Below are 22793 nucleotides of genomic sequence, written 5' to 3' on the forward strand. Positions count from 1 at the left end.
TTAACCACACTCAGTACTCCCTCAAAACAAAACTGTCTTATATGTCCCATGCTAAGGAATGTATAGCTGTTTGTTTTGGGGAAAATTGCACACAATGTCTCACACACAGAGAAATGGAAAATATTTCCTTCCCTATGCAAAAGTTCCATCAGATGATTGCTCTGGATCTTGCAATTCCTCTGCTAGACAAAGGTAATTGAATCTTTGTTCAATTACCTTTGTAATTTAATGTATGCTCTCTCCAGGGATATTAAGAGGATTAATTCACTCTTATTTGCAAAGCGCTTAAGAATCCTGCCATGGAAAGCACCATGAATGCAATTGAACGGAATAGATGACTGCTATTTTGCAGCATTTTTTCCCAAGTGTTGGTCAGACTCCTGCCTTGATATTCAACACTTTTGGCTTCACTTGTTCACACTAACGCTGTGACTGTCAAAGAAGTTTTAATTCTAAACATTAGGTTTTGCATTCTGTCCAATACTAGTATATGTATAAGGAACACAGGAAACTGCCTTATACCAGTAATAACGGGGAGTCGGAAACTACATCTAAACTCTTCCCTGAGTCGCTTGGAGCTCAAACCCAAAGACGCTAGGAGGGACGCACGCAAAAAGGAATGCCTTCTTTTAGGAGCGTTTCTATGGTTGCCGCAAGGGATGCTCGGAACCGAAACTTGTCGATAGTAGCAGAACTGAGTCAGAGTCTGCATTGCGCATGTGCACAACAGAAAAGCCGAGGGGCGTGGCGGAACGACCATACGGCGACCCATGGCGAAGGTTCTTCTCGATCGCGAAATGCGCCTGCGTACCCGTTCCGGCGGCGCCTGCGCGCTGAAGTCGGAGGGTGTTGATGCGTTCGCCTTTCGCCCCTTAGAGTTATGAGCGGCAGCGGGTCCTCACCTGAGCGAGCTCCTGGTCGGAGTTATGACTGACGGGTTCAGAAAGGCGGAGTCGGGTGCCCAGGTGAGGCATTGAATGACACCCTCCCGTCGGGGGGAGGGGGAAAGCAGCTGTCTCCGCTTTCTCCTCAAGCGCCTGGATGAGACCGAGAGCCCAGCATCCTATTTCCAGCAATGGTCAGCTGGGTGCATCTGGGGAGCCCCTAAGTAGAGCGTGAAGGCAAACAGTCCTTCCTGCGCCACCCCCCCCCCGCTATTGCTTCCTCCTGGCTGTCGATTTTCAGTGGTATGCTGTCTCTGAACATGGAAGTTCCACTATCATTTATTATTTATGTGCTTACCTCCTTACTTGTATATTACAGTTATTTATGTTCTGCCTTCTAAGGAGGCTTATAGGAAACATATAAATACATCTTTTAAAATAACAGCAAACAATAAAAAGCCATCAGGCTCCTTTCCACAGGATGGCTGATGGCAGATGACCCTGCGGGCGAGGGGAAAGTGCAGCTGGAACAGGCCCTGAGACCTTCCTTCCTTTCTTTCTATATCACACCTTTACTCCAAGGAGTTCAAGGTAGCGTATAAACATGGTTCTCCTCATTTAATCCCTACAACAACTCTGACTGTTTTGTGACTTAATTCTATATTTGCATTTTTATTATGTCTGTCTTCTGAAGAGTGTTATAAAAACAACAGAGACTCATAAATATCCAGTCGGTGACCCCATTTGGACAATCATGTTTTGGCTTAAAACCTTCCACATGTAGCTGCCCCTGTGTGAGCTAGGAAACAAACCAGGAATTATCTAGTTAACTGTAGTTTTCTCTTATGTTTGAATAAGAAACTTATGGTTAACAGCTTCCAAACAAGCCTGGATATTAAGCCACAATTTAATGTTTCTTGTTTGGAAGCCATTAACCAGGGGTAATGGGAAAGCATAGTTAACTGATAGGGTTGCCAGGTTCAGGGCCTGAGACTGATCCTGTATCTTTAGAAGAAGAGAAAGTCAGCCAAGTGCAGTTGTTCTTGCAACATTGTAATGGGAAAAACCACAAGGTGGAATTCTCCCTTCCCCCTGCACAACTTTTAAAGATACAGAAGACCGCTGGGCCTGGCAGCCAAGAGGTCTTCTGTATCTTTAAAAGTTGTGCAGGGGGAAGGGAGAATTCCACCTTGTGGTTTTTCCCATTACAGTGTTGCAAGAACACTTGCACTTGGCTGACTTTGTCTTCTAAAGATACAGGATCAGTTTCAGGCCCTGAGCCTGGCAACCTTATTAACTGAAGACTTCCCCTGTTTCGGGCTTGCAAGGCTGTTGCATGCAGGGCCACAAAGTTCATTCATATCTTGAGTTATTAAGATGAGAGGTGTATGTAACCAGTATCTGCTAAAAATTGCCTCAAGCCATCTCATGGTCAGAAGTGAGGTGACCAGGTGGATATCCCTGGGAAGGGGTTCCAAAAGAAACAGGCCATTCCAGAGAAGGCCCTGAATATAGTATTGCCGCATTTTTTCCTGTCCTTGGCTCGTGTGTCTTAACAGTAGTTTGAGGATCAGGAAAAGCTTCACCAGCTTAATGGCCTTAAGATAAGTGGCAGGCAAAGACATCATAATGACAGGTAAATACTGAAAATGTGAAATATTTCCCCTGCCAGTGCAGTAATGGCCAAAGTTCTACATTTTGAGTTTCTGCCTGTCATTCAGCTGTTTGGAGCTCTCTCAAGAGGGTGGGGGAGATGCCTGAAATAGGTTTCTAAAGTGCTGGTGAGGGAGTGGCAAGCACTATGCAAACTGAACTGCTGACACCCTCCTACTTTCAGGATGGCAACTATGAGCCCATGGGCTGAATGCAACTCCCAGTGTAATTTTATCTGGTCCCTGGTGGCCCTGCCAAAACTTGGGGAGTGGCCACAACTCATCGACTGAGCAACTGCATTGCTTGCAGAAAGTCCCAGGGAATCTTTTTTGCCCTCATTATTAGTCTTCCCTGGGGTTGCCAGGCAGCAGGCCTGCTAAGAATCTCTGAGGTGAGTGGGTTGAACAGCTGTGCCTCACTACTCCATGATGGAGCCAAACCCTCCATTGGTAATTGGCCATTCCCAAGGCAACAGTTCCCACCAAGGCAAGGGGGTGGAGCTGAGCAGCTGGGTCTCATTCAGTCCTTGATGGAGCCAAGTCTCGGCTTCAAAATAAGGCCAGCGCCACACTGAACCACTGCCTTTGGCACAGAGTGGTTCTTAAGGTTATAGAAATAGGCAATCCCTTTTTGGCAAGCTTTGAATAACCTTCTAATAATTGAGAAGAGTACTTTCATTTCCATTATTTCAAAGTTCCATTTTGGCCATTTGTCTGTGCCTCCAATGTGCTGTAGTGGTTAGAGTGTTGGACTACAAACCTCACCGTGGACTAGGGTTGCCACGTTCAATCCCTGAGACTGATCCTGTATCTTTAGGAGAAAAGAAAGTCAGCCAAGTGCAGGTGTTCTTGCAACCCTGTAATGGGAAAAACCACAAGGTGGAATTCTCCCTCTCCCCCCCCCCCCCCGGCACAACTTTTAAAGATACAAACGTCCTCTTGGAGGCTGGGCCTGGCAACCAAGAGGTCTTTTGTATCTTTAAAAGTTGTGCAGGGGGAAGGGAGAATTCCACCTTGTGGTTTTTCCTGTTACAGGGTTGCAAGAATACCTGCACTTGGCTGACTTTCTCTTCTCCTAAAGATACATGATCAGTTTCAGGGATTGAACCTGGCAACCCTACCATGGACCAGTTGCGATCTTGTAGCCTAATTCATGAATAGGCAAAAAACCTTGCGGTTTAAGAGTGTACCTATAGCCAACAGATAAAAACTTTTAAAAAGCAGGGAAATTGGGCAGCTATAGTGAATGCACCAGGGGAGCAGGAGACCTGATCTCCTCTCTGAGATATTGTACTACCCTACAAATTGGTAAAAATACAAACTGGGTTCTTTCACAGTCCAATCCACTTCCTTTGTAGGTTGGAAGAATTTGGTAACGTGCCTCAATCAGAGCAGCTGACTATTAACCCACTCTGGCCACTGGAGCTCTGTCAGGGGAATAGGAGTCTCCTCTCAGCACCCTTCACAAACTACACTTCCCAGGATTCTTTGGGGGAAGCCATGACTGTCTCAAGCAGGGCTGTGGAGTTGGAGTCGGAAGCAATTTTGGGTGGAGTTGGAGTCGGAAGAAATGTACCGACTCTGGCTTCAAAATAAAATTATTTTTAATATTAACGTTAATATTAATTTAGTAATATTAATAAATTAATATACATTTGCCATTTATGAAGGAGTCGGAGTCGGACAGTAGAAAAATAGAGGAGTCAGAGTCGAAGGTTTGACGTACTGACTCCACAGCCCTGGTCTCAAGTGAAATCAAGATCTGGTGTGGGTGTGGCCACCTGATTAAGCAGCTGTGAGTCTGGCTTTTAGAACACTGACAGTTGGTTCTTACTGAGCATGCCCAACATTATCATTGAGTTCAATGCTAAATTCTTAAATTAATTAAATATCAGACTGGCATTTTTTAAACTTTTAAACAGAAGATAAGGTCAGAGTATGGGGCAAGGTCAGTAATAGGATTACAAGTACTCTGTGAACATGGCTGATTTTTAATTAATTTCAACAGATTATGAGAACTCTAACAGAAAAAAAGTCCGAAAGGGGTCTGTTTTCCCCCCTCTCTTTTTACACTTTGAACTCTCAATTCTCTCTGTTTTGTGTATTGCCATGAATATTTAGAGGATTGTTAAGCAGTTGTTTCTGAGTTCAGGACTATTAAGTTTTGCAAGGTTTTGTTTTGAAATGAGTTTATGGGAAGCATCAGAATGGCATGGAGGGTATTTTCAATTTAACATTTTGGGATGCAAAAAATCCATGCTGACTATAATATACAGCCACTCTTGTGGCTGTATAACCTACTTCAAAGGATTGTCATGAAAATAAAATGGGGGCAGGAAAGAAATAATGCCTTGAGCTCCTTACAGCAATGGTAGAATTAAAGAGTGGGATATCCTTATAGTGGAATTTATTAGGTTGTTAAAAAAAAATTTAAACTCTTTGGAATATGATCAAAAATACAATTTTAATAGTCTTTTATAGAGATTAATATTTCATATCCAAACAATTTAGCTTTTGACTGTTAACGCACAGGCTAATTTTTTGTTGGGCTTTTCCTTTTCTTTCTGTCTGTAAAACTGTTAGGCAACTCCCCTGGGAAGTTGCTCGCAGTGCACAGCATGATACTAAATGGCTGCAGTTTTGCTTTAAAAACTAGAAAGTAAACATACATTGGAAACGCAGGTGCATTAGTACTTAAATTATCATAATAATTTGCATGTGCATTTCTCCAAATAAGCACCTGCTGTTATTTGAGAAAAATATGTGCGCCTTTATAATATTATAATCACATTCAGCCGATAACACACAGTGAGTGGGAACCTTCTTGAGAGTGACTAGCAAAGGAAAAGGAGGTGGAACAGCATCCACAAAGTGACATAGGAAGCTGCCTTATACCAGGCCAGACTGTCTGTGTAGCTGAGTATTGTCTACTCTGACTGGCACTGGCTGCCCAGGGTCTGAGGTGGAGGGTCGTTCACATTACCTGCTACCCAGGTCCTTTTAACTGGAGATGCCAGGGATCTTCTGCATGCAAAACATCCCACTGAACTATTACATCTCCCTGAGATATTCTATGCAGAATGCATTGGCTGTGAACTTGAGTGTAATGGCATCCATTTATAGTGCTTATAGTCTTTCTCCCTTGATGATGTCTTTGAAGCCATTAGACAGCAAGTGCGAAGACTCTGACCACACATACATTTTCAGGCACTGTCAAATGTACAGATTTTGGCATCATCAAGAGAAGAACGTGTTACTCTTCCAATATGCTCCCGCATAGACCGTTTCAGCACACTGCTGTTTTTATTTTACGTTTTTAATTCATATCCTACTGATGCTCAAGCAAACTCAGAATAATTTTAAAATCACAATAGTAATTAAAAGTAAAAGCACATCATAAAACCAGCAAAGCATACATCATAACCTAGGGGAAATTAATCCAGTGCCACCTCAAAGGCATTTTGAAATAAAAAAAAAGAAGTCTTGCATAAAAAAACCCATTACCCAGAATAAAATGACATCACATTGAGTTTGTCACCTAAAGTCCCTGCCTCTCTGTATTTATCAGGGGGTTTGTGATATTCAGACACTGACATCCTGGTCTCAAATATTTCTGTCAGCAGTTCCTCCTCCAAAATCTTAGTGTAGCCATTGCAGTTCTTGTGTGACATTCCCATATGTGATATTTCATTTTCCACATTTTTGTCTGTGTATCTCATACCAAATATTTATTTGCTTGTGCGTTTCATCTTTGGTTAAAGATTCTGAATTGTTTCTATTAATCTGGATTATCTCTGTTGCAAAATATGTTGGAAGATGCAGTAATTATCCATTGCAACATTGCTGCTTTAAAATGCAAAAGATCTTCACTACCGATCTTCCTGTATAGGTGGCACGAGGAGTAGAGCTTATATAATGAACTGTAATTTTATTTTCAAAGAATTGCTACCAAAATAAATACAAATTAAAGAGAGAAACCATCTTGGATACAAGGTTATTAGGGAAAAATATTACCCTGTTTATAATGCCTAGCTGTGGTGACAGTGTTTTGTGTATGTCTTTCTCTTGGTAAAGACATTCAAAGGACATTTGTGGTATTGAAACAAAATACACCATTAAATTGAGAGACTTGTCCATATAGCACAAAAATCTATATTGCATTAGGCTCCCTAGCTGTGCTGTCCAGGAATTTCTTGGTAAATGTCATGAAGCTTGCAGACCAAAATAAATGGCCCATTGTATCTAGAAAGCCGCTGTGTAAGACAAATGGGCAAATAAAGAAGAAGGATAGTTTGACCTTTTCTTGCCTGCCTGAGTTTGTTTTCATCTAGCCTGCATCTGGAACCAAGACTGCTTTAGTTGCCCTGGTTGGATTATCATTCCCCCCCCCCCAAAAAAAAGGATTGGGACAGTACAATTCTCTTAGTCTTTGTATACCTCTCAGATCTTGACACAATCAGCAACTGGATAGGTGGAACCATGTCTTTTTCTATCAGACAGTAGTAATGGAGGAAGCTGTCCTATGGAACCCCTGGGGTTAACAGTTTTTCCACCTTTGATGTTCAGATAGATAAACATAAGTTAGAGAGAGATCATCTGGATGTTTGGCTTTGGTATGCTGAAGACCCTCAAAATAAGTTTTTCTTTTCGGTCAGTCCAGATGGATGCAGGCAAATAAGCAGCAACTAAATCCAGACAAGATGGAATGAGATTGTTTTGGGATCATGGGTATTCAGGAAAGACAAAGTTACTCAGTATTTACCTGCATCTTCACTCTTGATGAATTAGGGTCACATTTTGGAACATTCCTTAACCAGGCACACTGTTTAGAAAATCAGTTGGAGGCTGTGGATGGAACATTGTTTTACCAGCTTTGTTTAATCTGTAGGCTAACATGTTAATGACTAGGAGGAATCTAGCAACCATCATGCATATCATTTTGTAACACCGAGGGCCAACTATATAATGCCCTTTATCCAGGTTTCCCTTGAAAATGATCTGGAAGTTAACAACTAGTGCAGAATGTGGTAGCCAATTCTTACAGGAAAAGGGAAAAAAACATGCCGGGCTAGGCTGCACTGACTATCTGTTGTTTTTCAGATCCAATCCAAGGTGCTGGTTTTGAATGACATAGCCAGAGCCCAGCCTACATTTGAGAGCCCCATAGACTTTTCATCTTATATGATCGTGAGAATCATTGCTATAGTCCCCTTTAACCAAGAAACTAGCTCAGTGGAGAAATGCAGCAGAGTTTTCTGAGTAATGACCTAAAACTATAGCACTCGCAATTTAGACTGAATCCCACCTCAGCATGGGTCTGCAAACTTTAGAAAGCAATGTGAAGCCTTTCTTTTTTAGGAGGAAGTTGAGATTCAGTGTGTATGTTATGTCTGGTTTAATATCTCTTTTATTCTGATATTTATAATTGATATCTTATATTCTAATACAGTATAAGAGAATATAAGAGAACATTGCTTTTGGAGCAATTCATATTTTATTGTTGGATTTTAGATTTTAATGGAGTTTGTAAGCTGCTTTAAATGATTTTGGCAAAACTGTAGAAATGAACAAAACAGGTAAGTTTTATAGAAATAGCTTCACTGGGGATAGAAGGTATTCTGCTTATACTGTGTATGTTTTCATGTCTGCAGTTATTTATTTGATTAGATACTATGGGTAGTATCATATCTAGAATTTTAAAAGTAATTGAGATACACTTTCAATTGTATATGGAAGAATGCATTTAAAACCAGCTGCTGGGAAGACAGTGAACTCACGCTTTGTGTAGAATCTATACATTTAGCTTGTTGACTCGTTAATTTTAGTTGATTTTTAATTTTGTTGACTCACTAATTTTAGTTAACAAATTGCATTTCTCTCTTTCAAAGCTACTTGCACGACTTGAGGGCAGAAGTTCTCTGAAAATTCTCGAACCTTGTCTCTTTGCTGATGAAGGATATCCCATTCATGGTAAAAAATAAAACGCTTTAAAATATTGATAGTATTGATTGTCTGGCAGATTAGAAGATATATGGTAAATATGCCATTTTGCAGCCGAATGTACTACAAGCTGTATCATATCAAAATGCATGTGAGGATCCATTAAAAACATTTCTGAGATGTGTTAGCTTTCTGTATCAGAGGTTTTAACATTGAGCATTTGCAAACATGGAGCCCCCTTATGCATTAACGACAGTCCCAGTATGCATATTATTCTAAGTCTCTCCCTTCCCCCCCCCCCAAAAAAAACACTTGCCTGTAAAGATTGAGTGATATCAAATCCAGTTTGGAACCTTGAGGAAGTTCTATTTTAACTTTATTTCAAGTTGTAGACCAGGTGCAGGGAACCTTTTTTCTGCCGAGGAGCACATTGCATGGTGGCAGTGGTGAACCCAGAGACAAAAGTATTTTGGGTTAACTAATCCAGAATGAAGACCACTGTGGTTCAGTTTTCACCATGGCAACCTGGATTTACAATCCCCAATCCTATGCAGGTCTATTCAGAAAGTAGGCCTCACTGGATTCCAATGTGTTATTCTGCAGAGGATTTTTTTTTAGTATAAAAGACCAGTGCAGCTACAGTTCTGGAAAGCAAGTGAAAGTATTTATTTTCTCAACACGTGTGTGTGTGAGAGTGAGTGTCTGTGTCTGTGTACACAAACACAAGCCTGCTAATTTGTTTTCAGACAGTTGGAAGAAAACCTTTCCCCTTAAGCCATTTAACTAAATTAAAAGGGGGGGGGGGAAATCAATTTATTTTTATCAAATAAAATATTACCTTTTATAGTTGTTCTGAAACTGCATAGAAAGAACAAAAAACACTTTTCCTATATTTTCTTGGTTTTAAGACAGGAAGGAAGGAACTCTGATGGAATGGAAGAATGGGGCAGCATCAGGAGATGCTGGGTGACTCAAGTTGCCTAGCTGTGTTGCGGACTGATCATTTAAGCTGCAACCCTAACCCCACTCACTTGGGAGGGAGCCCCATTGAATTCAATAGGACTTACTCCTGAGTAGACATGGTTAGGATTGTGCTATTAATCGGTCTTCCTCTCATCTGGTATGTAAGTCATGATAATAGTTTCCTAGTTGTATTGTAATGGAGTGCAACTTTAAAGGACCCTGAGATTTAAAAAGGAAAATTCTAACTGAAATGATTATTTCCTTCTTTATTTTTGATTATTTTGTTATCTGAGATGTTTTACAATAGTCCTTTTTTCCTGTGCCCCAGCTTTTCCTTGAACAGTAACATCTCTAGCAGCTGGGTAATGGCTTAGGAAAAAATAAGAATATAGGGAGTTGCCTTATAATGAGTCAGACCATAGGTCCATCTAGCTCAGTATTGTCTACACTGACTGACAGGTTTCAGGCAAGAAATCTTTCCCTGCCCTGCCTAAGATGCCGGAGATTGAACCTCAGACCTTCTGCATCCAAAGCAGTTGCTCTACCATTGAGCTACAGCCCTTCCCCTAAGATACAAACACGTACATACCTACATTTTCCCCAGGGCTCTGGTCTTGAATGCCCTTTATTCCCAGATAGTTCATGTAAATCTAGATAATGCTTCAATTAAAGACATTTTCTGCTTGATCTGAATAGTTAAACATGCACAAAATTCCATGTAGTTTTACTTAGGTTTGAACATGATGCTACAGAAAGGTCTTAAGATACAAAGGACAAAAAGGAATTTTGCAAATGAAAGGTGCATGTACTTTCAGGTGTGTATGTTAAAGCTGAAAGCTTGAGCCATTTGGCCTTTCTCTTGAATAGCAAATGCCTTTCTAGCTCAAACACTTGTTTCCTCGTTATTAAACAGGAGATATTGTTGAATTCCATGGTCCAGAAGGAACAGGAAAAACAGAAATGCTCTATCATCTTATTGCCCGCTGCATTCTTCCAAAATCAGGTGGTGGCTTGGAGGTTGGCGTGCTTTTTATTGATACAGACTTCCATTTTGACATGTTGCGATTAGTGACTGTTCTGGAACACAGATCGTCCCAAGGCACAGAAGAGACAATAAAGCAGTGTCTGGGGAGGTTCTTCCTTGTCAACTGCAACAGCAGCCCTCAGCTGCTTCTTACCCTTCACTCTCTGGAAAACATGTTTTGCTCTCATCCTTCCCTCTGCCTCTTGATTATTGACAGTATATCAGCCTTTTATTGGATTGACAGAGTCAATGGAGGGGAGAACCTTAGCCAGCAAGAAGCAAACCTCAAGAGATGTGCTAAGTTCCTTGAGAAGCTTGTAAAAGAGCATCACTTAGTTTTGTTTGCAACAACTCAAACCATCATGCAGAAATCATTGAACACTGCTGAAAGCTCAGGAAAACACCACAGTGATGCAGATATGGACTACCGGCCTTACCTCTGTAAGTTGTGGCAACAGCTGATAACCCATCGAATCTTTTTCTCCAAACAGTGCCACCCAGGCAGCACCAAAGGATTTTCAATAACTGCTTGTCATATACAAAATAACAGAATTGTGAAACGCTCATTTAGCATTACAGAATGTGGAATCCAGTTTTAACATTGGATGGTTTTTTTAAAGTAGATTACATTTTGACATTAGTCATGTTGGCTTTTAAACTTCATGTGCCTTTTTTTAAAAAAAATGCAAAAAGTTTTAATTTTTTTGTGCCACTGTTTCCTAAAATGTAGTAATAAAGATGCAAGATTGACAGACTTTGTACTGTGCCATATTGAAGTCTAAAGGTCTTAGAAAAAGATTAGTCATCCTAGAAAAAGATCAGTCATCCATGGGGTGTATTATAAACTAGCTGCTTTTGGTGCTTATCCTATAGAAGTGGAAGCCATTTTCAAGTTGAGTACTGTACAGTTGGGCTTGATTCTCTTATATGAATATATTAGTTGACACTCAGCACTACACACACTTAAACTTAATTGAAAGAATGCATGCCAAGATCTCCTCATCCCCCTAAGCAGCTTGCTTTTATTTACATTTACTTTTTAAGTTGGGATAGTCTCAGGCTTACATTGAACTGCTCACTTTAACCTGTGAGTTGCAGTTCTAATAAAATACTGAAAAGCCATGCATGCAATAACAGAAAAATAAGCAAAGTTACTGGAAGAACCCTGGCCTGCATGAAATCCAAGTTGAGCATTCGTGTTTGGAGTGCAGCATGCAACGTATCAAAACTGGCAGACCAGTTTCACCTAATGAGAAATGCTCCGCAGCTCTGACAAGAAGAAAACCATATTGAATCAGTAAAGCAAGCACTAATTGTATTGGCTTTTGAAAGCTTCAAATCCTTTGGAAAAGAAATTGTCCTCTGCATTATTTACAAATCCAGCGCACACAAAGGCTCTGGAAAAAAGGAAAGTTCTCAACGAACATGGGCTATTGTTCAGGTGACATTCCATAAATTGATGGTGGTAATACTTATCACTTACGTTGCACTTTTTGAATGTTCAGTGTGTTCATGTATGTTATATGGTAGCACAACCCTTTAAGATAGGTCAGTTCTATAATCCACATACTGCAAGTAGAGGAACTGAGATCCCCTATTAGTAACCTTCTGGCTGAATAGGAAGCTGCTTTGGAGTGATTTTGTTGTATCTGAATTTATTTCATCATCAGCTGGAAGAGGAGCAATAAAAATTTCCACTATTCCCCTGAGTGCAATGCTCTACCAAGAGGGCCTCTTAAGGATGTGCAATACTAGGAGGCAGCTAACCCTTGGGAGGGGGACTCAGCAGCAGGCCCTTCTCAATGAACATACCAGTAGTGATAACAGCATAGTACTGGATGATTAAACCATGGGAATATTCCTATAAGGATGAGAGTCCACAACTATGCCTTTTATATGGTGTGATTTTTGTATATACTTATGTCTTGCCTTTCAGCCTCCTTGACCATGCTGAGAAAGCTGCTCACAGATGGAACAGGTAGCTATAACATGATAAAATTGTAAAATAGTATTAAAATATTTCAACAATCAATATTATTGACAACAATAATAATCCTAACAAACTAGGGTTACCAGGTCAGAAGCATCCCAAACCCTGAGATTTCAGGGGCAGGACCTAGTGATGTCATGGGAGTGGGCCCTTGGGATGTCATGGAGCGGGCCTTGGTGATGTCATTAAGCATGATACATTAAGCATCAACCACAGGTGTTTGGAGTATACCACTCAAACAAAAAAAATTCTCTGATTGGAAATTAAGATAGAAATCTTAGCTAAATGACGGTGTTTTTATGTCCAGCTGAAGTGATGGGATCATTCCTTTTCACCTGCTTCGAGAGCTTGGCTAAGGAACATTTAATCTAGCCTACTTTCTTCTGGCAAGAAGGGTTTAAGTGTCCTCAGGCCAGGCTACTCACCAGAAAGCCATTGCAGGAAGAAGGGAGCCTAATGTTGTGGAGATGTTAGATGGGAGCACTCAGGCGTAAAGATGGATGCCCCTGAAGGCTGAAATCTAAACACACTTACTAAGGGACTAAGCCCCATAGAACTCAACCAGGGCTGTGGAGTCGGTATGCCAAACCTTCGACTCCAACTCTATTTTTCTACTGTCTGACTCCAACTCCACCCAAAATTGCTTCCAACTCCACTGCCCTGGAAAGCGCTGTAAATGTCTTTTTAAATTGGAAGTTCTCGTAGGAGCATTTTTATTGCCTGAATATGCGCTGATCTTGGCATCACAGCATTTGTCTTCATCTGGGTCCTGTGTCATGCACTGACACACAAAATGTTTTCCATCTTGAGTTATGGTGAAATGCTCAACTACAGCTGACTTCATGGGAAGCTTCTTTGACATTTTGAATTTATATTTTTTTAAAATTGTCAATCAAAATTTATTTTGAAGTCGGAGTCGGTACATTTCTACCGACTCCGACTCCACCCAAAATTGCTTCCAACTCCACAGCCCTGAACTCAACAGGACTTCTGAGTAGATATGGTTAGGATTGTGCTGTTGGTAAGGCTTGACTAGGGATCTTCTGCAAGGATACCCATATCAAATCAGGATTGGCAACCCCCTGCCTGGAATGTCCTGCCTGCCTTTTAAGATGGCTGCTAACTTCTTTACAGACTTGACCCTTCACTGCAGAGAGAGGTTTGAGAAATGAGTAACAGTAAAGAAGATTCTCTACTCTTTCCTGCCTACTGTGTGGGCTGCTATAAATGCACTTTGACAGCCATCCCAATTCCAGCGAGTAATAATTGACAGAGGGAACACACACATGGTTTGGTCTATCTTCACAGGCAGTACATTGGGAACAACAGCAATTGAAGCGATACTTCTCAGTATGTGAATTCTTTTTTACCACTCTTGGGCAAGAAACAAACTGTCATGAAACGAACAATGTGCACCATCAGTGGGTTTAAGGAGTCAGGGTCAATGGAATTATGGGACTAGAGAGTTTATAGAATCTGCATATTCAGGATTAAATGCACAAACTAGGCTTGCATTAGGCAGAGTAAATCCAGAGGCAGTTACATGGCAGGAATTAAGGGAAGGAATAACACAAGTTAGCAGCTTATTTAGGGAGACGGGAGTCTAGCGTAAAGGTGCCCCCACTTCTAAGAAAGCTCAGCTGGAACCTATTCAGGCTATAACATACACCAATCAGGGAGCACATTCTTCTGTTGTACCTACTGCTAATCCAGGAGTACCTAACAGAGGAAATTACCAGCCATTTGGGAATAGTGGTTCCAACTGGGGTAATTTCACACCAATGGGAAATGCCAGAGGAGCACCTGGCAACTTTGGGCATAGAACTGGAAGAACTGGTGCCCCACGGGCTGCTTTTAATCAAAGTACAGCTAATCCTAGGGAGGACAGAATAGATTTTAGGGACCCAGTAAGGATCCAGATTTGGCAAACACTTAGAGATATGGGAGAAGATATGAATGTACTCCACCTTCAACCTACATTAGCCCTTTTGGCTATATTAATAGGAAAGGTGAAGGTGCAATAGCAGATGTTCACAGAGGGGGATATTTGACTAGAATAAGTTTTGCTTTTCATTATTTGTCAGTTATTTCTTATCTTGTAAATGTTAAATTTCTTTTTGACTTGGTTCTGGTTTTTGTTACTGCATATTGAGCCAGAATTGCAGAAAAGGGAAAGAGATTGGTTCCCCCCCCTTTGTTCTCTAGATCTAGCACAAACATATTAAGCATACATCTTGAAATCAGGAGAATATACTAGAGTTCCTTTTGTTTAGATTAGACCTAAACCTTTGGCTGTTGCTTGTAGATAAAAGCCTTGGCACAGTTAGTTTTTCTGTCAGTGGCCAAAGGGACAAAATAATGAAACAATAAAATTACTTTTGGAACTACTCTACCCATTTACCTGTATATAAAGGGAGGCAATTGTAAGTGCCAACTAAATTTGTATATAGTGCCTTGTGGGTAGAAATGTTTTCCTCCCTCCCCCATACACTTTGATAGGGAAAAGATACCCATGAATTAGAAAGGTTGTAAGTAAAATGAAGGACTGAAAAGTTGTAGGAAAGCAAAGGTAGGAATGCAATATGAAGGATTCTAGGAAATAAGTTATTTTGATGGTAGAGAAAGGATAGTTTGAGAAATATTGATTGATGGTAATAAGAAAGGGAAGAAAATGACAGGAAAGAACAAAATGGTGTATGTGGTTCCCTTTTTTTTCATCATTGTTGCCAGATTGTGGATTAGAACCTATACCTGTTTAAACTTTTGAACTTGGGTAAGAGAGGGAAAAATATTTGGAAGTCAACAATAAAACTTCTTGAAGGTTCTCTCATAAGAAAAAAATAAAACCTCTTCTTAAGGTGCTCCATCCCAGGTAATTGTTTTAAATTTGTCTGTGAAGTATGATTTGCCCATTTTCTAGATAGGCAAAACTGAGGCCACCTTGCTGTTTAAACCTAATGTGATGCCCTCTTGTGACTAGGTAAAGTCATTATCAAAAAGGGGACCAAAATGCAGAGCTTCCAGCCACAGTAATTGTCTACCTCATATTAGAATTCACATTGGGAATTAATATTACTTTGCTTCCAAAACAGAAACTCATCCTCAGATACTCTTTGAATGAAAATGGACCGGGACTTTCAACAGGGAAATGCTTTCCTCATTGTCATACCTTGTGCATATAAATCACACTATTACTAATGAACTTTTTCCTTTTAAAATGATGTTCATAATTCTAACACATGCTAGTGCATTTATTCCTTGACAGGCACTTAGAGCAACTGCTCTACATACAGGATGAACTCCCTGCTAATTTGGAACAGAACTTAATCTATTTGTGCTGTTAACATTTCTTTGTTTTGCATTCATAGCAAGAGGTATAAATCCTTTTTCTCCAAGCACAGCACTAACAAAAGTCTTTGTTAAGACAGCCCAATGGTTATAGGCATGGGACCAGTGGTAAAGACTCAGAAAACATGCATTCATAGAGTGCACAGAGAAAAGGAAAAGGCTAAGACAACCCGCCCCTTTTGAAGTTTGTTGTCTCAGGAAGATTCAGGAACAACAAATCAGCACTCTTAGGATAGCATAGTGAACTTTAGCCCTGGAAAACAAAGGGGAAAGCTTCAAAGGTCTCTGTGGTTTGATTTAAGAGCACATATGCCCCCCACCTGAAAGCAATCCAATCAAATTGCAAGTATGTTGCAATTGGGCAGGTTTCTTTCTGTGATAGGTTGATGGGTCATCTTATTATGAAGGGGGGGTGCCCATAATGTAAGACACCCTGCTTTGCTTCCTCAAGATGGGTTGGAAGTCTGATCAGGTTCTGAGGGAAACAATGCCCAAACAGATTGATCCAAGGTTTAAGTTCAATGGTGGTGTAAAAGTGCAAAAGCAGTGTAGGGTTACTTTTCTTTTTAAATGAAAATGAGGCAAATGAGGATGCTGGAATTCTGGTGTCTCAGCATTAAACTGTCCAACTGTTGGGAAGTCAGAGTGGATTCAGATGCCTGGTGGCAGTTCTAAATTGGGGGCTTTTTGGAGGCATTCGTAAGATGTAAAACTCTACATATGGCCAGCAATGAAGTACATAAGAACATAAGAAGAGCCTGCTGGATCAGGCCAGTGGCCCATCTAGTCCAGCATCCTGTTCTCACAGTGGCCAACCAGGTGCCTGGGGGAAGCCCGCAAGCAGGACCCGGGTGCAAGAACACTCTCCCCTCCTGAGGCTTCCGGCAACTGGTTTTCAGAAGCATGCTGCCTCTGACTAGGGTGGCACAGCACAGCCATCATGGCTAGTAGCCATTGATAGCCCTGTCCTCCATGAATTTGTCTAATCTTCTTTTAAAGCCATCCAAGCTGGTGGCCATTACTGCATCTTGTGGGAGCAAATTCCATAGTTTAACTATGCGCTGAGTAAAGAAGTACTTCCTTTTGTCTGTCCTGAATCTTCCAACATTCAGCTTCTTTGAATGTCCACGAGTTCTAGTATTATGAGAGAGGGAGAAGAACTTTTCTCTATCTACTTTCTCAATGCCATGCATAATTTTATACACTTCTATCATGTCTCCTCTGACCCGCCTTTTCTCTAAACTAAAAAGCCCCAAATGCTGCAACCTTTCCTCGTAAGGGAGTCGCTCCATCCCCTTGATCATTCTGGTTGCCCTCTTCTGAACCTTTTCCAACTCTATAATATCCTTTTTGAGATGAGGTGACCAGAACTGTACACAGTATTCCAAATGCGGCCGCACCATAGATTTATACAACGGCATTATGATATCGGCTGTTTTATTTTCAATACCTTTCCTAATTATTGCTAGCATGGAATTTGCCTTTTTCACAGCTGCCGCACACTGGGTCGACATTTTCATCGTGCTGTCCACTACAACCCCGAGGTCTCTCTCCTGGTCGGTCACCGCCAGTTCAGACCCCATGAGCGTATATGTGAAATTCAGATTTTTTGCTCCAATATGCATAATTTTACACTTGTTTATATTGAATTGCATTTGCCATTTTTCTGCCCATTCACTCAGTTTGGAGAGGTCTTTTTGGAGCTCTTCGCAATCCCTTTTTGTTTTAACAACCCTGAACAATTTAGTGTCATCAGCAAACTTGGCCACTTCACTGCTCACTCCTAATTCTAGGTCATTAATGAACAAGTTGAAAAGTACAGGTCCCAATACCGATCCTTGAGGGACTCCACTTTCTACAGCCCTCCATTGGGAGAACTGTCCGTTTATTTCTACTCTCTGCTTTCTGCTTCTTAACCAATTCCTTATCCACAAGAGGACCTCTCCTCTTATTCCATGACTGCTAAGCTTCCTCAGAAGCCTTTGGTGAGGTACCTTGTCAAACGCTTTTTGAAAGTCTAAGTACACTATGTCCACTGGATCACCTCTATCTATATGCTTGTTGACACTCTCAAAGAATTCTAATAGGTTACTTTCCCTTGCAGAAGCCATGCTGGCTCTGCTTCAGCAAGGCTTGTTCTTCTATGTGCTTAGTTAATCTAGCTTTAATAATACTTTCTACCAGTTTTCCAGGGACAGAAGTTAAGCTAACTGGCCTGTAATTTCCGGGATCCCCTCTGGATCCCTTTTTGAAGATTGGCGTTACATTTGCCACTTTCCAGTCCTCAGGCACGGAGGAGGACCCGAGGGACAAGTTACATATTTTAGTTAGCAGATCAGCAATTTCACATTTGAGTTCTTTGAGAACTCTCGGGTGGATGCCATCCGGGCCCGGTGATTTGTCAGTTTTTATATTGTCCATTAAGCCTAGAACTTCCTCTCTCGTTACCACTATTTGTCTCAGTTCCTCAGAATCCCTTCCTGCAAATGTTAGTTCAGGTTCAGGGATCTGCCCTGTATCTTCCACTGTGAAGACAGATGCAAAGAATTCATTTAGCTTCTCTGCAATCTCCTTATCGTTCTTTAGGACACCTTTGACTCCCTTATCATCCAAGGGTCCAATCGTCTCCCTAGATGGTCTCCTGCTTTGAATGTATTTATAGAATTTTTTGTTGTTGGTTTTTATGTTCTTAGCAATGTGTTCCTCAAATTCTTTTTTAGCATCCCTTGTTGTCTTCTTGCATTTCTTTTGCCAGAGTTTCTGTTCTTTTTTATTTTCTTCATTCGGACAAGACTTCCATTTTCTGAAGGAAGACTTTTTGCCTCTAAGAGCTTCCTTGACTTCGCTCGTTAACCATGCTGGCATCTTCTTGGCCCTGGCGGTACCTTTTCTGATCTGCGGTATGCACTCTAGTTGAGCTTCTAATACAGTGTTTTTAAACAACTTCCAAGCATTTTCGAGTGATGTGACCCTCTGGACTTTGTTTTTCAGCTTTCTTTTTACCAATCCCCTCATTTTTGTGAAGTTTCCTCTTTTGAAGTCAAATGTGACCGTGTTGGATTTTCTTGGCAATTGGCCAGTTACATGTATGTTTAATTTAATAGCACTGTGGTCACTGCTCCCAATTGGTTCAACAACACTTACATCTCGCACCAGGTCCCGGTCCCCACTGAGGATTAAGTCCAGGGTTGCCGTCCCTCTGGTCGGTTCCATGACCAACTGGTCTAGGGAATAGTCATTTAGAATATCTAGAAACTTTGCTTCTTTGTCATGACTGGAATACATATGCAGCCAGTCTATGTCCGGGTAGTTGAAGTCACCCATTACTACCACATTTCCTAGTTTGGATGCTTCCTCAATTTCATATCTCATCTCAAGGTCTCCCTGAGCATTTTGATCAGGGGGACGATAGATCGTTCCCAGTATTAAGTCCCTCCTGGGGCACGGTATCACCACCCACAACGATTCTGTGGAGGAGTCTGCCTCTTTTGGGGTTTCGAGCTTGCTGGATTCAATGCCTTCTTTCACGTATAGAGCGACTCCGCCACCAATACATCCTTCCCTGTCCTTCCGATATAGTTTATATCCAGGGATTACCGTATCCCACTGGTTTTCTCCATTCCACCAGGTCTCCGTTATGCTCACTATATCAATGCTCTTCTCTAACACCAAGCACTCCAGTTCTCCCATCTTGGTTCGCAGGCTCCTAGCATTAGCGTACAGGCACTTATAAGCAGTGTCTCTCTTCAAGTGTCTTTGGCACTTGTGGTTAGGCCTGTGGTAATTTTGCTCTTCTGAATTTATATCCTGTGCCCCTGCTCTCACAATGCCTACTTCTAGGCCTACCCCTTTTAAAATTTCATCATTTCTTTGGTTTTTATCCCAGGGGGGAGGTTTATTCCGAACCGGACCTTTCTCAGCTCCTGTCGGGTTTCCCCCCTCAGTCAGTTTAAAAGCTGCTCTGCCACCTTTTTAATTTTAAGTGCCAGCAGTCTGGTTCCATTCTGGTTCAAGTGGAGCCCGTCCCTTTTGTACAGGCCCGGCTTGTCCCAAAATGTTCCCCAGTGCCTAACAAATCCGAACCCTTCCACGCGACACCATCGTCTCATCCACGCATTGAGACTGCGAAGCTGGGCCTGTCTGGCTGGTCCTGCGTGTGGAACCGGTAGCATTTCAGAGAAAGCCACCTTGGAGGTCCTGGCTTTCAGCATCCTACCTAGCAACCTAAATTTTGCTTCCAGGACCTCACGGCTGCATTTCCCGTGTCATTGGTGCCAACGTGCACCACGACCACTGACTCCTTCCCAGCACTGTCTACCAAACTATCTAAATGACGGGCGATATCCGCAACCTTCGCCCCAGGCAGGCAAAACACCTTGCGGTCTACACGCCCATCACACACCCCACTGTCTATGTTCCTAATGATCGAATCACCCACTACAAGGATCCCTCCACCCCCTGGAGATATATCCGCGGCACGAGAGGATAGCTGCTCATCCCCCAAGGAATGGGTCCCTTCTAAGGGATCGTTTCCCTCTTCCTCAGCTGGATGCTCTCCTTCCCCGAGACCATCGTTCTCCATGATAGCAGGAGAGCTATCATCGTTGGAGTGGGACACAGCTATAACGTCCCTGAAGGCCTCCTCCACACACCTCTCTGCCTCTCTCAGCTTTTCCATGTCCGCCACCTTGGCCTCAAGGAAATTAAGTTGTTCCCGGAGAGCCAGGAGCTCATTGCACCGAGAGCACACCCACGACTTCTGTCCAACAGGCAGATAGTCGTACATGCTGCAGGCGGTGCAAAACACTGGAAAGCCCCCACACCCCTGCTGGCTTCTTACCTGCATAGTTTTGTTTAAGGTTTATTACATCAATGGGTTGGAGACTGCAGTTTAGTTGAGGTCAGGGAACAGACGGGCAGAGTGGGGGGCCCTGGCCTCCTTGCCCTGCTGCCGAACTCGCTCTGCTGCTTAACTCGCCTTGACGCTTCATCAGCTGGGGCTCCCTCTAGCTCGTGGAGCAGGCTCCCTCGCTAGGGTGCTCTGACTTTATATGTGTGGCTGGTTCCTCCCAGCTACTGCTGCCAGCCAATGATGTGTTACTTGAGGCTGATGGCTATCAGCTGGGGCTTAACTCTTTAGTATTCTCTCAGGCTTCCTTCCTTCCTGAGCAAGGGGCGGGGCTGTTTAAGCTTTTGGCTGCTTTTAATCTAATCAAGGGGCTGCGCCTTCCAGGCAAGTCTTTTGTGTTTGTTGTTTTCCCACCTAGAACAGCCTGACCTTTCTTTAACCTAGGGAAACAGAGCTTGTGGTTGTGTTTCAGGAAGGCTGAAGCTGTCCTTTTTAGCAAGGACTGAGCTGACTCTCTCCCTGTATGTGTCGGTGGAGTTTCCTTTTCCCCCTTCTCTCCAACTGGAATTTAGCCTTGTTTACAGTGTCCCCTGAAGCTTTCCTGCTAGGGTGGTGTTGAAAACTAGCTTTCTATGGGCTTCCTTCTCCTAGGATCTGTCTCCTAAGATATAGGTTCTTTCAGGATTTGGCTCCTAGCTCAGGGTGACCTTGGGCTGCCCTTATTACTTAATGCTCTGAGCTGTTTTACTTCAATTAAATAATGGAATAAATGGGAGCTACTTACCCTCTTTTCGCTCTGCTGTTTAACTCGCCTTGATGCTTTGTCAGCTGGGGCCTTGACGCTTCGTCAGCTGGGGCTCCCTCTAGCTCGTGGAGCAGGTACTCGTGGAGTAGAAAGTTTTCCAATTCCTAAATTGCCATCCAAACCAAAGAACAGATGACAGCAAAACCAAACTACTGTGTTCTTGGATCAACAGAACAACCTGCATTTTTGTTATGTTCCTGTCTACTTGGTACCATGATCTCCTGTGCTCCTGATTCCACTTCCTGCTTGATGTGTTTAACAGCTGTAAATATGAGGCAAGATGAAGCTTGCAGTGCTTCAATGTCACACGGCGGTTGATTTGTTGTTGTTGTTGTTGCATTTCCAACATTCTCAACTACTAAACAACCTACAGACTTAAGTCAGCGTTCACCTAACAGAAGCATTCAACTTTCTGAGGATGAACTTTGTGTTAAAAGGCAACTTCATTCCAAGCTTGAAAGGACTGCTCTTGTCATAATCAATGTATAATGTAAACATTGAAGAAAGCAGATTTGTATAAGTTTGTGTTGGGTCTTATAATGTTTAATGTTCTGACTATTCAACCTTTCCTATTAATTGTGAATGCTATGATGAAGGGTAATTTACTGTTTATCTCCACTGCTTTCTCTAAAATACCAAGGAATGGTTTGCTCTGGTCTGTGTGGGGAAAGAATGTGTGTGTGTGAGACAACCGGTTGTCCAGTTAATGTGTGTCAAGCCAATGGATATATGAGAATGTGTGTAATAATGAGCAATAGTATTTGTGCATCTTCATCAATTCTTCTTTAATGGATGTATTTGCAATAATTTAATTAGGAAGTGACTTTTCTTTTCAAGTCCCTCTTTGGATACTTCAAAAGATCCAACTCTGCCCAGAGTTTCATAATAGAATCATTCCAGTATCTCTAGGATATGGCCTTAAAGATTTACAGGGGTTGTTTTCACACACTACATTTCAGACACAATTGGGAACAGTTAAAAAGATGGGGGGGAGCAAGCTATTTTACAGGTAAAGCATGAAAACCAAGCTATTACTGGAATTGCAGCCAAAATTAAAGACACATGGTAGGATGCATTGTTTGGATGGAGCCAAGATTCTTCTGGGACTTTTGACTATTATGATGCATCCAATTGGGGTCATATTAATTGGACAGTGTGTGGCAATAATTGGAATGAGGGTTTTGAGCAATAGATGATATCCCAGGCTTGAAATCTGAGGAAGTTGGAGGAACGCATCAAGTTCCAGAACAACTTAAGGAAGTGTTAATTACATGTGATTGAACACGCTAATTAACGAGGGGGGGACTGTTATGAGGTATCACATATTTGGAATTTTTA

General features: G+C 41.9%; 1 protein-coding gene across 1 annotated transcript; it reads left to right on the plus strand.

Moving 5' to 3' along the window:
* Positions 1–748: 748 nt before the first annotated feature.
* On the plus strand, positions 749–11215 carry XRCC2 (X-ray repair cross complementing 2). Its single transcript, XM_061586304.1, has 3 exons — positions 749–965; positions 8425–8506; positions 10353–11215. The coding sequence occupies exons 1-3, from the start codon at positions 927–929 to the stop codon at positions 11060–11062; spliced, it is 831 nt and encodes a 276-aa protein (XP_061442288.1). The 5' UTR covers positions 749–926; the 3' UTR covers positions 11063–11215.
* The last annotated feature ends 11578 nt before the right edge of the window (positions 11216–22793 follow it).

This window comes from Rhineura floridana, chromosome 10, assembly GCF_030035675.1.
Source record: "Rhineura floridana isolate rRhiFlo1 chromosome 10, rRhiFlo1.hap2, whole genome shotgun sequence".
NCBI classification, from domain to species: Eukaryota; Metazoa; Chordata; class Lepidosauria; order Squamata; family Rhineuridae; genus Rhineura; species Rhineura floridana.

What these genes read in the sequence shown, in the direction of transcription:
- XRCC2 (XM_061586304.1), top strand. Translation starts at nt 927, where the DNA reads ATGACTGACGGGTTCAGAAAGGCGGAGTCGGGTGCCCAG. An exon ending in AGGCGGAGTCGGGTGCCCAG is followed by an intron (nt 966 to 8,424) that starts GTGAGGCATTGA and finishes TCTCTTTCAAAG; the next exon opens with CTACTTGCACGACTTGAGGG. An exon ending in TGAAGGATATCCCATTCATG is followed by an intron (nt 8,507 to 10,352) that starts GTAAAAAATAAA and finishes GTTATTAAACAG; the next exon opens with GAGATATTGTTGAATTCCAT.